The sequence below is a fragment of the Gobio gobio genome, assembly GCF_949357685.1.
Source record: "Gobio gobio genome assembly, chromosome: 2".
NCBI classification, from domain to species: Eukaryota; Metazoa; Chordata; class Actinopteri; order Cypriniformes; family Gobionidae; genus Gobio; species Gobio gobio.
In genome coordinates, this window is record NC_137098.1 from 62,589,063 (window position 1) to 62,607,001 (window position 17,939).

The 17,939-nt window shown below is 37.5% G+C and overlaps 1 protein-coding gene across 1 annotated transcript; it reads left to right on the forward strand.

Moving 5' to 3' along the window:
* Positions 1–1,831: 1,831 nt before the first annotated feature.
* On the forward strand, positions 1,832–13,055 carry LOC307143450 (amino acid transporter heavy chain SLC3A2-like). The gene is made up of 9 exons (XM_079845033.1): positions 1,832–1,905; positions 2,195–2,378; positions 2,456–2,643; positions 5,338–5,511; positions 5,864–5,952; positions 6,124–6,257; positions 7,935–8,247; positions 11,486–11,548; positions 11,667–13,055. The coding sequence occupies exons 2-9, from the start codon at positions 2,227–2,229 to the stop codon at positions 12,012–12,014; spliced, it is 1,461 nt and encodes a 486-aa protein (XP_079701159.1). The 5' UTR covers positions 1,832–1,905; positions 2,195–2,226; the 3' UTR covers positions 12,015–13,055.
* The last annotated feature ends 4,884 nt before the right edge of the window (positions 13,056–17,939 follow it).

A 17,939-nucleotide genomic window follows, 5' to 3' on the forward strand; every position in this document is an offset into this window, starting at 1 on the left:
GAATAAGTAACGTTAGAAGAAAAAGATGAGTGTAAACGATCTTTCCGGGGATACATAGAGTACCAACACGATCATCATTTCTGAGAGAAATTGTGAAGGTGAATGCCGGGGCTAAGTTCGGCTGGCATCCAGGCTAACGCATTCATGTAGTTCGCCGTAATTTGTATAGACGGAGATTACAAACGAACAGCAGCTGTTAGCTCCATTTGCTGCTATTTCAACAATGGCGGATCTCAAGTTTGTGTTGGTCTTGTTGACCCCGCCCCCAGCGCCTGACGTAATCGATTCTTACTTCTAGCCCAGCAATGTTTTGGTGCTACTTAAGAACCACTTTTCCTGGCTCAGAGCTGGTGCTTTGGGTGTGGAAACACAAAGAACCAATTTGAAACAAGGCTCTGGCTCCGAGCTATGACCAGCACTGCCTTGGTGGAAAAGGGGTATATGGAGAGGCTTGAGAATTCCCTAGCTCTTTTAATGAACACATTTAAGGAATTTTTTTTTTGTTGATGGATTTGAATAGATATTTAAAAAATCTCAAAGACTATTTATTATAAAGTTTTAGATTTTTTACATTTTGTTAGAAATATGGATTTTTTTTCTGTGAATTTGTGTTTTTGCAGATTTCCCATTAATTTCCTATGGGGGTCATTTTTGACCAAAGAGCACAAGTGGGAGTATTTTTTTATGACCACTTAGCATGCTCGAATCATGCTCTCAATTTTTGTGTGTGTTAACATACCTAATACTAGAAAAGTCACCATAAGAATGATATGAAACTTGAAGTTGTCGAATTAAAAATTAAAAATATGGTTGATAGGTTCAGTTTTTCATAGATGTGTGTGAGTGTGCGTGTGTGTGGATGTGTCAATATCACACTCTAGATGTTTTAGAGTGTCACCCCTTTACTACTGTGTACTTTTTTCAGCATTGTGGCCGATTTGTAGATTGTACACACAAATATTCTGAGAATTTTTGTGTTTTTGCTGATTTCCCATTCATTTCCTATGGTCGGTCATTTATGACCGAAGACAATGAATGCTACTTTTTTTTTTTTACGACCAATTAGCATGCTCGAATCATGACCCCAATTTTGTGTGTGTTTACTGCTAGAAAAGTCACCAAGTTTCATATCATTCCGATGAAGCAGTGATTTTTAAAAATTCAAAACAGAAAATTTTCCGGTCAGAAATGACAGAAGAGCACCAGAGGGTTAAAAAAAATGGTGCTATGGCACTAAAAGTGGTTCTTGGTCGTAATCATAGGGGAACCACTTTTGGTGCTTTATAGCACCATATCTTATCTATCTATATAGCACCTCAACCAAAGAACCGGTGAAGAGCCACTGAAGCACCAAGATTGGTGCTATACAGCACTTAAAGTGGTTCCCCTATGATAGCGAGCCAAAGAACCACTTTTAGTGCCATATAGCACCTTTTTTTTAGAGTGTGGGAATAGGTTTGCAATGTGACATTGTATTAATTACAAATGTGCTTTTCAATAGTACTTTTGTTTAGCCTATACACTATATTAATCTATCTATGGAAATATAGGTCTTTATATACTCTATAAAAACTTGTGCTAAGTTGTGAAAACATCACTTTGTTCTTCTCAAGGACCAATGAAAAGACATTGATACTTCAGTGAACATTGTGTCGTGTGAAAGCTGATTTGATTATTTTTGTGCACATGACAATTAAGCACATGTATTTAATTTGGTTGCGGGTGATTCTCTCTACTCTCACTCCTCCAGTTCTGTGTGTACTTGTTGGCTTTTAGGGGCGGGAACAGATGAAGTCGTCTTCATAAAAGTGAACTGACCACTAAGCCGTGCTCTTGTGTTCTGTCTGTAACACTGAGGAGGACTCGTCTGAACTCTGCACAGGGATTTAACTCAGCAATCTTCAGGTATTTTTGTATTATTTATTTATCATTTATTATAGTTTTATTCTATGTCGTCACCTTAATATCAAACTATAGCTAATGCTATGCGAGCAGCAGTTATTGTAACCCTACTTAGTTTACAGTCACTCTGTTGCTTCTTTGATTTGTTAAAAATAATGATTTTTAGGGTCTATTTATTATTAAACTTTTATGGCTGCCTATAATTAATAAACTTAACTTAAAATCAGTCCATTTGTTGCCTGAAATGTAATGAATTTGTTGTAACTAATAGTTTTTGCTTTGTATGTTTTAGTTCAGTATTTTGACAAGCGTACGAGAAGAGAAATGAAGGACCTAGAACTGAAGGAGGGGGATCAGGCAAAACAGCTAATGACCCGAGAAAACAACGGCTGCGTGAAGGTCACGGTCCCAGAGAACACTGCAGTGAAATATGGACTCTCCAAAGACGAGTTGATTAAAATCGCTGGAACAGCTGGGTACGCAATCTATATGAGGATTAAAAATACATTTGACATTTTCTGTCTGCCTGATAAACACTGCATATTTTCTTCAGGTGGGTCCGGACTCGGTGGGCCTTGCTGGTTCTGTTCTGGCTCGGCTGGGTTGGCATGTTAGCCGGAGCGATAGTGATCATAGTACAGGCTCCACGCTGTAAACCCATTCCTGAGATGAACTGGTGGAACGAAGGTCTTCTGTACCAGATATCTGACGTCAATGCTTTCACTGACAATGGACTGAAAGGTGAGATAAATGGAAATGTGAGTATATATAAATATACACTGATCAGGCATAACATTATGGCAGGTGAAGTGAATAGCACTGATTATCACGGCACCTGTTAGTGGGTGGGATATGTTAGGCAGCAAGTGAACATTTTGTCCTCAAAGTTGATGTGTTAGAAGCAGGAAAAATGGCCAAGGCTCATTGAAGCACGTGGGGAGCGAAGGCTGGCCCGTGTGGTCTGATCAAACAGACGAGCTACTCATGAAGTTAATGCTGGTTCTGATAGAAAGGTGTCAGAATACACAGAGCATCGCAGTTTGTTGAGTATGGGGCTGCAAAGCCGCAGACCAGTCAGACCATGCTGACCCCTGTCCAACGCTGAAAGCACCAACAGTGGGCATGTGAGCATCAGAACTGGACCACAGAGCAATGGAAGAAGGTGGCCTGGTCTTTCATGGCTGTGGCTGTGGCGTCTTTCAACAGATAATGTGCCCTGCCACAAAGCAAAAATGGTTCAGGTTCATGGTTTGAGGAGCACGAGTTTGAGGTTTCCAATCGAGCATCTGTGGGATGTGCTGAACAAACAAGTCCGATCCATGGAGGCCCCACCTCGCAACTTACAGGACTTAAAGGATCTGCTGCTAACATCTTGGTGCCAGATACCACAGCACACCTTCAGGGGTCTAGTGGAGTCCATGCCTCGATGGGTCAGGGCTGTTTGAGCAGCAAAAGGGGGAACACGACAATATTAGGAAGGTGGTCATAATGTTATGCCTGATCGGTCTATATACAAAGTGCTATATTAGCAGTGCTGGGTTTTAACTGATTACATGTAATCTGGGTTATGTAATCAGATTCCAAAAATTAAGTACTTGTAATTGGACTATATCATTTTTACTCATAATCAGACTAGTTACATTTTTATTGATTACAAGATTACATATTCATTGATTCTCCCCACCTTTTCAATTTTCCTTTCTAAAAAAACAGCACATCACTTATATATGTTCGTAAAGTCTTCTCGATTTGTGGAATTGCACACACCAGTGCAACACTTGACCACTGAATTTATATTAAGGTTAAGGAGTATTTTCTCAATATTGCATATCTAATCAACTCCTGACACATTTGAATTATTATAATTCAAACGACTGTAAGACTTTTGTCTTTCACACACATTATGCACTAATTCATTTTATATTTACATGTAATGCAGTTATTCCCAATCTGAACTTCTTTTGACCTAATATAATTAATAATTCAAAAGTCACTAATTTAACAACACATTCACATATTCTTTGCTTGTACTTCCGTATTTTTTTGTCTGTTTTGTGTCCTTGGGTCATATTTATATATCTTTGATCAATGATTTGTTTTAATAATGTATTTATTTTACATGTATTTTGTTTTAATTTATTTAATCACTAACCCTCTGCAGTTCCTTCACAAACCACAGTAATGTAATGTACCCTGATGTAATGTAATGTTTAATGCCATTCATATTGTGGAATACATTTTTATTTCTCTTTATATTTTAATATCAATATAGCATGGTATTGATATCAAGACTGTCCTATTCAAATCAATTTGAAAAACGAGTTAGGTGAAAAGTAATCTATGGCAGTTTTCACACCCCAAAGGTCCGAACCAAAGTTCATGTTTTGATACATTTTATACATTCGGTTAGTTTTGGTTTCACATTGCAGTTATGCGAGCGCACTAAAGAACTTTACATGACACACTTGCGTCCTGTCGTCATCATCTATGTGGGCGGCGTCTTGACATTGATTGGTTTGTAAACGGACGTGCGTCTGACGTCAGCGTCTTTGACAAGAATGAATGAACAGACGCGTATCGTTGCCACTAGTGAACAGTGCGCATTGCTTAACTATTTCTTTTCGTTTCGAATTGTTTTGTTTAAAAGTGGATTTTCCAACTTTCTATACCCATATTTCTCAGCCGGCTGAGTTTGGGTTTATTTATGAGACATGTTCAAGAGCAATGCAAGTGATCGCTCCGGCGCCCCCATGTCACGATTATTGTCTGCTATAGACTATATGCTTCTTATTTATTAAATCCAGGAAATTGGCTGATGAAACATTGATTAAAATTAAGATACAATTTATACAAAACAAGGCCTTTAAAGAAAGGCTTTCTACAAAACAAAACTTTATGAAGTGGTCAAAATCATTTCTGACCTTCTGTCTTCAGACATATTGCGCATCTTTTCAATTTTCATAATCAATATAGCCGAGATGAAATCTAAAAATAACATTATAATATTTAAACATAAACAGGAACTTCCTGTAAATGGTCTGGAAGTCCGAGCCACACAAAATGCTTTCACACTAGAAACGAACCGAACCTTTGTTCAGTTTGATCCGGACCGAGACTACCTCTTCTCATCTGACCCCATGGTACGGGGGACGTTTCACACCTGCAATTTTGATTCGGACCAAACTGAAAAGTCAGAAAATCCGGACCAAACAAGGTAGGTGTGAAAGGGCCCTAAAAGTAACCACAACAGATTACATTACTAATTACAATTCCTGTGATGAAATTTTGATTCTGTAACGGACTACAAGTTGTAAGTAATCTACCATCAGATTAATAATGTTACAAATGTCTACTTTAGAGTTAATTTCATAGTGGTCATCATAATGTGAAAACAGGCTCAGTGTTCAGTGCAATACCATCTGTCGTTCTCTGTAGGAGTGGAGGAGAAGCTGGACTATCTGAGCCAGATGAAGATCAAGGGGCTTGTTCTGGGTCCGATACACACGGTGCAAGCAAACAAGCTGGATACACTAAATCTAACTTCAGTTAAATCTGAAGTAGGCACCGAGAAGGAACTGGAATCTCTGCTGGAGCAAGCACATAAAAAAGGTGACCTTTGACCCTGAATGGCCTTTCATCCAGAAGTACCTTTTAAATTCTGACTACCACTGAAGGCTTGCTAATCCGTCAAAGAGCTGCACATTTGAATCATCCTCGACGACGACATAAAGACCTGTAAACACTGAAGCCATTTTACAATCGGACAGCCTTTGACCTCGGTAGTGACATTATGTTAGCAGTGTAAAAAGACTCTTGCGATTTGTACTATTTTCAACTATATTTTCGAATGAAAATTAAATGAACACTACAATAGAAACATTAAGCCTGTGTAAACTATATAGATGATCTTCTTCTTTTCCCGTGCTGTCTCTTTCTGTTGGTGTTTGTCTCTGTTTGGCAGGTATCTCCATAGTGCTGAATTTAACACCCGACTACGAAGGAGCTTCAGTCTGGTTCAACGATGTCAACGCTATTGCTGAGAAAATCAGAGTAAGTGCTGATAAGACAGAGGAAGTCCTAATCATGTGGACTACGGGTGAATACGGGTAGATGAACAGATAGTTCACTCATATGAGAAAAAAAAGCAGATTTTACATTATATACAAAAGTATATAATACCAAACTTACTTTGAACCCTTTCATTTGTTTTTGAATTCTTAGGAAGCGTGTGCATACTGGTTGACAAAAGGATTTGACGGCATTTTCCTGTCTGACCTGAGATTGGACATTGTAGAAACCGATTTCTTGCCATCTATACAAGTTATATTCAACCAAACCGAGAAGACTACAAAAGCGTACGTCTCTGTAGTTGTGTTCATAGATATAAATTCTTATGCTGCGTTCACACTGAACGCAGATTGAGCGTCAATTTCGCGTCAAACGCGAGTGGATTCAAATGTTCAAGCGTCCAAATCGACGCGAGTCTAGTTGGACGCTTGAACATTTTGAATCCACTCGCGTTTGAAGCTAAATGGTTCCGTATGACTGCTCACTGCCATTGTTTTAAATGTTCAACAGTGTTTCTCAGTAAAAGCTTACTGCACATTTGTCATTTCTTTTCTGCTGATTTGTTTAAAGGTGTCTGGCTTTTTATATATTTATATATATATATATATATATATATATATATATATATATATATATATATATATATATATATATATATATATATATATATATATATATATATATATATATATATATATATATATATATATATATATATATATATATATATATATATATATATATATATATATATAGTTGTCTGAGGTCAACTTATAATGTTCACGTGGTTTTTACATTCAGAAACATCATAATGAATAACTAATAGGCTATTTTCTGCCTTGGTTTTGAGGTTTTGAGGATTGGATAAGATTTGCATATTTAATGAGCTTCAGCTCCCCTCAGTAGATGTGGGGATTGTTTTGAATTTGAAAGCATCTGCAGAAACGCTCACAGGGCTCGCAAAATGCCTTTATCAAACAAACACAATAATTTGTCTCTCATCCACCCGCGATTGACTGGAATGTTATTTCTGTATTACTTGGCCCGCCCGATCATCAGTGAATATAACCGCGAACCGTACACACACACACATACATGCGCGCAAGAAAGGAATGTTATTTCACTATTTAAGATAGCCCTTCGGCAAGTCGGTGATACGTTTTGGTAGCCCGTCTGAAAAACACATAGCCCCGGGACATTTGCGAGCACTGGCGTTACAAGTCCGAGTCTGATCACGAATGAACCAATGGCACCTTCTCCAGCCTGTGACCGCGTGCTAAGGTATGTAATCAATAGATATCAAACGATATGTAACAATGCAATACTAACACATTAAAAAAACGTGTTTTACTCACATAAGTGTGTTGCACCGTTCCTGTCGGATCCAATATAAAAGGCACAGCATTGTGTTTTAATCTCACTCTGCAAATCCAGTCTCGACCTGTATCTTGTTTGCAATTGATTCTGCGGTGAAAGGAAGCGAACAAACGCGCAATGTCTTACAGACCCGGCATGTTTATTGCTCGGTAGCGCGACCCGTTCAGCTCCACGAGTCGGTGGGCGGGCTTGAGGCGGCGCTTCTGCATTCTATTACGTCAGTGGTCGACATATTCTGAGATCAATCGTTTTCTGGGCCTGGTGTCAATAAAAGCTTTTCTTTGACTAACAAGGATGTTTTCAGCTCTGAAACTTACAGGATATTCTTATATCATGGTTAACTTTTATATATCAAAGGCTCAAAGGAAAGTTGATTTCTCAATTCATCACCCCTTTAATGAAATAGAGACACCTGCTGGCCGGATGGGGTGATGAGCACTGCCACAAAAAGAATTCCATCGATTTATTCTCTTTTGTTTTACAAGCACCAACTATTTTTCTAGCCTTCACTATTTTTTGACAGGTTTGAACAGGTTGACCTTACTCAAACCACTCCATCATCCTTTCTCTCTCCTCATCACTTTCAGAGCTCTGATGGGATCAGTCACCGGTCTCTCTGTGGATGAAGTCTCTCTCCTGCTGAACCGCTCAGGTGTTGACCTGCTCCTGACGGGACTGCTGGATCCGGCTGAGCCCGGTGTAAGACAGGCCCAGGTCATACAGAAGCTGTACTCTGGTCACCTGCAGACGAGTCTGGGCTGGAGTCTGAGTGGACGGACTCTGGGCTCTCTGGCTTCCCGATCTCCAGCAGTGCCACTGAGGCTCTTCCACACCCTGCTGTTCACCCTGCCCGGCACACCTGTGTTCAGCGCTGGAGATGAGGTCGGACTGAAGACAGGGGTGAGTTTAGATGACAGCATAGATGGATAAATGGGAAATTGAATCAGTGTTTGGGCACAAATCGTAAAGTTGGCTTCCTTTCAATTATCGACTTGGAATTTGAATCAAATGGGTCACACTCAGGGCCGCATTAACCATAGGGCTAGACGGGGCTTAAGCCCCGGGGCCCGAGCAAGGAGGGGGCCCGTGATTGGCTGTGGAGTAGATTGACTTGCTATCGGTAGCAGATCGCCAAAGCCCCAACAAGCCCCCCACTTATTAGCGCTGTTATTTAGGGATTGAAACGTCAAGTTTGAAATCAAATGCATTTATTCTATTATGTGACTTTTGAACAATCTGCAGGTATTAGGTGATCGCTGTGCCTTTATTATGTCCACATCCACCAATCACCTCCACACTCTTCACTTTGTTCTAGTGTAGACTAATCTGAAAATTGTCACGCAAAGAAAGTTCGACAGGTATAAATGTCAGCTATTCTAAAAAAAAAAACCGTTTAAATAAGGAAAAAACTAAGACAAAGAGCAGAGATCGAGTTAGGAAATTCCAAAGCCAACAGGTAATTTTACTAAAGCTGTTAATGGAGTGGAAGTTGTGGAACAGCCAGTTTAAATATTTCAATCGTTGTGCCATCATCATGTAAGCTTATCAACGTTTTTTAACCATTGTTTTTAAACCATTCAGACACATTAAGCAGCGAGTGAGAATTAATTTAGGTAAATGCGCGTGTTAAATCTTGAGTTCTATTTCGTTGTGTCTTGTGCTTGACGTTCAAATACACATAGTATGTGTTAAAATCCCTGTCTTTGCGAGTGTCCTCGTAAACGTAGTCATTTGTGTCTTAAATAAACGTTAAAAGTTTAAGATAAAGCATGTGTAGTAGTAGGCTATATATGAGATCCTGATATTAATGAGGTTTTAAAGGTATAGTTCACCCCAAAATGAAAAATCTATCATCATTTACTCACCCTTAAATTGTTCCCCATTGACTCCTATACTAGTCTATATTTTTTTCATGCTATGAAAGTCAATGGGGTCCAGCAACTGTTTGGTTACCAATATACTTCAAAATATCTTATTTTGTGTTTAACAGAATAAATAAATACATACATGTTTAGAACAACTTCAGGGAAAGTAAATAATGACAGAATTTTATTTTTTGTGTCAACTATCCCTCTAAACTTTTGAATCTAAAGCATCCTAATATAGCTGCTTTGTTTCAGTCTGCTAATATTTCAGTCCTTGACTGAATCAGTTTTGTAAAAATAATTAAGAATGAATGTATATTGAATTAATACAGTTAATAAACTATCCTGTGTATTTGTACTTTATACAATATAATATTTAAGTAACACTTTACAATATGGGTGCACTAATATGCATTAATTCATACTCAACTAATGCACAGATAATCACGAGTTAATGTATGACTCATGAAGAAATAAACCATTAATTAATGATTAATGCATCAGCAATTAATAAAGATTCTATATGATTAATAGGTTAAAGGGATAGTTCACCCCCCCAAAAAAAATCTGTCATCATTTGCTCACCCTCAAGTTGTTCCAAACCTGTATGAGTTTCTTTGTTCTGCTGAACACAAAAGAAGATATTTTGAAGAATGTGTGTAACCAAGCAGAGAGAGCAACCATTGACTACCATAGTAGGGGAAAAAATACTATGGTCAATGGTTGCTCTATCTGCTTGGTTCCCAACATTCTTCAAAATATCTCCTTTTGTGTTCAGCAGAACAAAGAAACTCATACAGGTTTGGAACATCTCAAGGGTGAGCAAATGATGACAGAATTTTCATTTTTGGGTGAACTATCCCTTTAATTTACACTATTAATTAATACATTATTAAAGGGTTAGTTCAACAAAAATATCTTCATTTGTGTTCCGAATATGAACGGAGGTCTTACAGGTCTCGAACGACATAGGGTTAAAGGGTTAATTAATGACAGAATTTTCATTTTTGGGTGAACTAACCCTTTAAGGAATTAATACATTATGAAACATTGAATTAATAACAATTCATATATTGCTTAACCTATTAATCATATTGAATATGCAGTAATAATTCATTAATGGTTTAATTCTTCATGAGTCATACATTAACATATGATTATCTGTGCATTAGTTAAGTATGAATAAATGCATAGAGCACCCATATTGTAGTGTTAACAATATTTCTTATTTAGTGCTTTACATTTTTCAAGTATCTTCGCTTTATTGTAATTTGTGACTGTTTACTTGTGTTCAGTAAGCTTGTTTTGTAGGTTTTTTTTAAGCTTTGGCTAGTTTTTTTTTTTTTGTGATACTGAAATTGGTGACAAGTGCATCAAAAATGTTGATATGTAAAAACTATTATTGTGACGGGGGCCCTGTAGTAACTCATAGCCCCAGGGCCCAGTGAGGTCTTAATGCAGCCCTGGTCACACTCCACAGGAAGTTGACTGGGAATGACAGGAAGAGAATTTACCAGACTGCAGATCCATCCATCCATCCATCCCTCTATCTAAATCTATCTATCTATCTATCATCTATCTATCTATCTATCTATCTATCTATCTATCTATCTATCTATCTATCTATCTATCTATCTATCTATCTATCTATCTATCTATCTATCTATCTATCATCTATCTATCTATCTATCTATCTATCTATCTATCTATCTATCTATCTATCTATCTATCTATCTATCTATCTATCTATCTATCATCAGTTCATCCATCCAGCTATCTGTCCGTCTGTCCGTGTCTATCTATCATCTGTTCATCCACCCATCTATCCATCCATCCGTCCGTCTATTCATCCATCTGTATTTGTCCATCCATCTGTCCATATTTCAGGCCTATACAAACTTTTCACAATTTTTTAAAGTTACGATGAAATCGAAGTAGCGACTGATATTTTCTTTTATATAGTGAATTAAGAATTGAGGTTAAAATTGAAAATAAATTAACACATGCACAGATCAATTGTTCATAATTACATCAATAATATTAATTCAGAAAATAGATACGGTGCATTTTCATTTCATGCCAACTTTAAAGAGTTTTTTAAAAACTCACTTTAGGTTGGATAAAAACAGCTACTGACTAACGTTCTCAGCGAGACAGCGGAAGTCTTTATTTTCTCTGCTATTCTCAGGCCTTAGTCTTAACATAGAAAGCTATGTTTCTATTCGGCCAAGTTATTGTCATAATGCTGATGACTTAACATTCCTCCTTTACAGGAAAAACCTCGAACAATGTGGGACTTGGAAAACCCAGTAGAAGAGACGAATGCAACAGCAAAGGTACGTTCTCACTATTATTTACACGGCTATTCATAACAAGTAGATGTGATCTCATCACTGAACTAATTACAAATGTAAACCCAGCACGTCTTGCTCTTTCCATCTTCCACTCATTCAGGCTGTGCGGGAGGAGCGAATCGCAGTGCGTAACTTCTTCAAAGCACTCAGCGATCTGAAAAGAAGAGAGCGGTCGCTTCTGCACGGAGAATTTGTCAGCCTTTACAGTTCACCCACTTCATTAGCATTTCTCCGCCTCTGGGATCAGAGCGAACGCTTCCTTACGGTCCTGAACTGGGGAAATGACTCTGTCACCATGACTCTGAACAACAGCGACCTGCCGGCTCAAGCTCAGGTTCTCCTCACCACAGATGCAGAGAATCTGGCCGTGGATCGCATGGTGTCCTTAGAGAAGTTAGAGCTTCGGCCCAAACAGGCTGTCCTGTTGTCTTATCCTTACGCTGGTTAGACACACACACACACATAGATCCTCATATCATCTCAGAACGGTTTTAGTTTTAGAGCCTTTCTGCTTTATGAAGCTGAAAAAAAGCATTTAAATTGGAAATTAAAGTGATGTAGAATGATTTCTGTTTATGGAACTAATTTCTGCCACATAAGAGGGGAAAAAATCATGCTTTGATAGCCTAAGGGTCATAATTACCAGTTAAAAAGAAATTATGACATATTAAGTTATGATTATAAGATAAACACCCGGATTCACAGACAAGTTTTAAGCTAGTCCCAGATTAAAATGCATGTTTGAGCTGTTTTAACTGAAAGAAACTTGCACTGACATATCTTAAAATATGTCACTGCCATCGTCTCAAGTTTTATGTCATAGTTATCTTGTAGAAAGTTGAAATTGATACATTAGAAATTATGACATGCTAAGTAATTATGAGATTTTTAAAAAAATGGACTTTTGGCCATAATTTCATCTGTTTAATGTCCTAGTTTGAGACTTTTTGAGTCATAATTCTGATTGTCATGATATAAAAAAATTGTCATTATTATGAATTTTAAAGTCATAATTTAAACTTTTCATCTCATAATTATGACTTGGTAAGTCATAATTTTGACTTTTTGGTTATACTTTATTTTAATAGGTCATTGTTACAGTGCAATTCTATATTTGAGTACTGAGTATAATATTAATTAACAACGTACTTACTACAGAGTTAGGGCAGGGTTAAGGTTTGGTTTGAGGGTTAGTTGCATGTAATTATGCATAATTTACTGTTATTACTATGGTAATAGTACATGCATATGTAACAAGAACACTCTAAAATAAAGTGTTACCAAATTTATCATCATCTCATAAAATTATGATTTACCAAACTATGATTGTTTTTCTGATGTGGTGTAAATGGGCTTCGATACTTACTTGTCAATCAGTGTGTGTATTCAATTTTACTTCTCTTCTCTACTAATAAAAAGTTGAATAAAAAGGTTTGCCAAGTGTACTTTCAGTGCAATGACATATTAATAAATAAATCAGCTTAACTACAAATCTGATATATCTGTCTGTCTTTTTGTCAATATTTGTCTGTTATAATGCAGAATTTTTTTTGGGGGGGGGGGGTTGTTACACTTTATTTTACAGTACGTGCACTTGCAGTGTACTAACCTAAGAAAGTACTGGGTAATTTAAGATAACTAAGGATAAGGTTAGGTTCAGGGTTAGTACCTAGTTATAACATATATTATTGCAAATACTATAATAAGTACATAGTATGTACACGGGGAACAGGACTGAGTGCTACAGCTTTCTTTGTCTGTACGGCTTTGAATTTTTTCCTTGTGATTTTATGCACACAATACATTATTGTTGTGCGCTTGTGTCTTGGCTGAATGCCATTTGTCGTTAATTCTCAGGGCAGGAAAAGGAAGACTGTAAAGTCAACAGGTGTGTGTATGTGTGTCATGTGCGATGTGTACTATATAAAACTCTATTACTTCCTGCACACTTTAGCTCGTAAAAAAGCAGGACAATTTCTTCCAGCATCTAGATCTGAACGGGCTCGGCATGAAATGCAGGATCATGTCATAAATCTAAGCTCTTCAGTTGAGAAATAAGTAACTCTAACTAAATTTGGTTCACTATTTCTTTTTTTACTTAGGACTTGCACTACTACATATAAGAGAAAGGTCTTTTTTTAGTTATAAAACTACAGGATTTGTTCATTTATGTATTTTTATGACAATCTCGTGTTGATCAATGTGAGGTCATAGGTCAAATCTGAAATTTTACTTACGGTTTGTATCTGTCCTGTGTCATTTTTCCTTCCGCAATAAGCCTCTGCTCTTGAATTTAACGTTAATGTGTGTGTGAGACAGAAAGAGATCTTGTAGAAATCTTTGTCTAATTCTGATTGTAAACTTTCCCTGATATGAAAGGTGTCGAGGGCTGTTCGTTTGCATGTCCTCCCACAGACAAGCACATTTTTGTGGTACAGAAAAGTTCAAAATTAAGACATTTGACTAGAATGGTAGAGCACAATGAATTGAGCTTTTCTTAAGTCGGAGCGATAAATAATCAAAACCCTTTAAAAGTACAATCGATATATTTTCTAATGCCTAAAGAGCTTCATCTAATATAACATGAAAGCAATAAATTACACAATTACATTTGATTGATAAAATTGCTGATATTACAACAGAAATGTCACCAAAATGAGTTGTTTAAAGTGTTATGTTTAAATAGTTATTAAACTGGAAAGCACAAGCCAGCTCTGTCCATTTGAATGCGTTTAAACAGCAAATGCTGGTGGTGAAATATATTTATGTAGAAACGGCGTTGTTTTGTTCAGTCGTTATCGAAACATCTTCTGACCTGGATGTTTTTTCCCCTTCTGATTTTATTTTTCCCAAACACTTTTGAGTTGTTACCAATCACATTCAATTCAATGCTTTTAATATGAGAATTACAAATTGAGTGAGGTTTCAACATATAAATGTACTCAAAAGAATATAAATAGACCGCAAAAATGTTTGGCGAGAACAAGTGTTTGGTAAAAAGTAAAATCAGAAGGGGGAAAAAAAAACATCCAGGTCAGATGTTGTTTCGATAAAGACTGAACAAAACAACACTGGTTCTACATATAAACATATTTCCCTCCAGAGTTTTGCTGTTTAAACACATTAAAATGGATAGAATCCAAGTTACCTTGTGCTTTCCAGTTTTATTACATTTAATAACTATTTAAACACTTTTTCCTTAAAAAAAAAAAAAAACGAATTTTGGTGTCATTTTTTGTACGATCAGCAAAGTAATTGCAATTAATGTACAATATGAGGTATAAAATGCTTCTTTAATTGCTGCAAACATTCATTCTCTATGATCATTTGAACATTTTATGCACTTTTTTATGATTATTTTACAAAGAGACCAACGTATTGGGTTTTGGAAATGACTTGGTACATAATCTTAACTTTAGAAACAGGACTAAAACAGGGCACACTTTATTCTGATGCTCCACATTCTACTAACTATAAGTAACTTTGCAACTACATGTCAACTAACTCTCATTAGAGTATTAGTAGACTGTTAGGTCGGGGTTCGGGTTAGTAGAATAAGTTGACATGTACTTGCATCAAAGTTACTTAGCATCAAAATAAAGTGTTAGCAGATATTAAGCAGAGAGTCTACTAATACTCTAATGAGAGTTAGTTGACATGCACAGAACTAGAATGTGGACCATCGAAATAAAGTGTGCCCTAAATGAAGTAGATTTTGTTCATATTAATATTATTTGTGAAAATGTAACTGACATTACACCAGCTGTTTGTTCATGTGAGTGTGGATCTGAATGTCAGCGGGGGTACAGTGATATTTCAGAGTCGACGGAGACAGCGACGGGTTTCTGGTAAAACACGGCGGCGCACTCTTGAGATGACAGAGTGTGGTCACAAACCTGTGTGTACGTTACATGTATTCGTCAGATGTGTCTTTTGAGCGTGTGTGTGTGTACATATGTGATTGTGTGTGTCTTTTCTGTGGGGATGGGGGTTTCATTTTGACTCTGGGCAACTTTTGACGGCAGTGAATCGGGTTTTTTGAGTCTCTCTGAAAAAGGAGCCAAATCTCATAGCCACTTATCTTATTAAGCCTTAGGCATTCACTTGAAATGCCCTTATAATCAGGAAACATTTCTGGTAACTTTCAACCACAAAACTCGCTTCTCATCTGATTTGGGCTTTGTAATGACTATCATCTCTGTCTTTCTCTCTCTCTCTCCTTTTCCTCCCTCCTTCTCAATAAGAGATAGATAAAGAGAGAGAACGACACAACGCCCCCTCTCGCCCTGTTGATGTGAAACTCCTTGCCGAACAATGCTCAGTCATGCCTGACTCTCGGTTTTACTGCTACAGCCTACTCAGATTTCATTAAACCCTGTTATCTCGAACCCCATCTTCATAAGCATCAACACCTCCATCATCATCATCATCATCATCATCACCACCAAACTCTATATCATCCTCATCAAAAGTGTGACTTTCAATATCAAAAATATCATAGTTTGTCAAACTCTTCAAAATCTCTGCATGAAACAGTAGCATTTGTGCAGAGAGTCCGGCCACTCTCCATTGACAAGCGTTTACTTCCTCGAAGGCGGGAACTCTGTTGAAGTTTAAAACTACTGGATCTGCCCAGAGCCGCTCTGGATCTGCCATAACCAATCGCTAACGTTTGGTCGTGACGTATGTCATCTCAAACTAGCGCACGACATCAGCGTCATCGTTCTCAGCCACTGCCTCTGTTCGCTGATTGGACCGGTTAAAATTTGACCGGAGAAAACCAGAGAATATACTGCGATCCCAGACGGAGTAATGAAGGAAAAAGAAAATTGAGCGGAAGTACATAGGAGGGCAGAGATAGGCTAGTTAAACAGGGCAGCTGTGCTGCAATTTCAGCGATCATTGTCATACCTAATCATCAATAATGGCCTACTGAAATATGTCACCAACACATCGAGGTGGGAAACTGCAATTGTTACATTAAAATTAAAACTCTGTCATCGTTTACTCATCCTCGTGTGCGCTCCAAACTGTTCACTTCTCATGTGAAAGATATTTTGAATAAAGTCTGTAGGGTGCAGTGTTGTTTTGGACCCCATTAAAGGGTTAGTTCACCCAATAATGAAAATTCTGTCATTAATTACTTACCCTTATGTCGTTCAACATCCGTCAGACCTCCGTTCATCTTCGGAACAGAAATGAAGATATTTTAGTTGAAATCTGATGGCTCTGAAAGGCCTCCATTGACACAATGGCACGTTACACTCTCAAGACCCTTAAAAGGTACTAAAGCGAAGCGTTATGAATCAGTGAGTCGAATCAGCGGTTTCAATCGCCAAATTTCAGCAGTTTGGCGGTTTGACACGCGATCCGAATCATCATTCGGCTCACTGATTCATAACGCTTCAAAGCTTCATGAGGCCGTGTTTTGAAATCGTCATCACTATATAAGTCGTTATTTAGGGGTTTTTTTGCGCACAAAAACTATTCTCGCCGATTCATAAAGTTATTGTAGAACCACTGTAGTGAGATGGACTTTGTAACGACGTCTTTAGTACCTTTTAAGGGTCTTGAGAGTGTAAAGTGCATTGAGCCAATGGAGGCCTTTCAGAGCCATCAGATTTCAACTAAAATATCTTCATTTCTGTTCCGAAGATGAACGGAGGTCTGACGGGTGTCGAACGACATGAGGGTAAGTAATTAATGACAGAATTTTCATTTTTGGGTGAACTAACCCTTTAACTTTCATTGTATACATATAAACAGTCGAAAGATGCTTGATATATCTTTCTTTCTTATTCCGCAGAAGAAAGAAAGTCTTCTGGAACCACGTGAGTAAATGATGACAGAAGTTTCACTTTATTTTAGGGTTCAATTCTCGCTATTAACTAATTGCTTATTAGCATGCATATTACTAAGATATTGGATATTAATACCTTATTCTACATCCTAAATCTATTAATCTTTTAAGATTGAACATTGGTGTGGGGAGTCTGCTCTGTATTTTCTACTGCACAAGAGGCGTGATCAATGGGCATAGTTCAAATGACTCTGTACGCAATTGGATAGTCCGTCAACCAATCAGACCAACGATCCATCGCTTCTCTTTCCGTCATTGTGTTAAACTCACCTATAGGGCACCAGCTGGATAAGCCGTTGTGATTGGTCCCTGCAGATTTGCAATGGAAGAAGGATAGAAATATGTACAGGTTTCCAGCCTGAGGTGCAGGGCTAAATCAAATCGCTGGCAGATTGGGCTGGGTTTACCCAGTCTACCCCACTACCCAAACGCTACAAAAACTACCTAACTAACTATTAATAAGCAGTAAATTAGGAGTTTACTGAGGCAAAAGTCATAGTTAATAGTGAATGT

Excerpts from the sequence above, each read along its gene's own strand:
- LOC307143450 (XM_079845033.1), top strand. The coding sequence starts at position 2,227 with ATGAAGGACCTAGAACTGAAGGAGGGGGATCAGGCAAAACAGCTAATG. Across the intron at positions 2,644-5,337 it reads CACTGACAATGGACTGAAAG|GAGTGGAGGAGAAGCTGGAC; the intron begins GTGAGATAAATG and ends CGTTCTCTGTAG. Across the intron at positions 6,258-7,934 it reads ACCGAGAAGACTACAAAAGC|AGCTCTGATGGGATCAGTCA; the intron begins GTACGTCTCTGT and ends CATCACTTTCAG.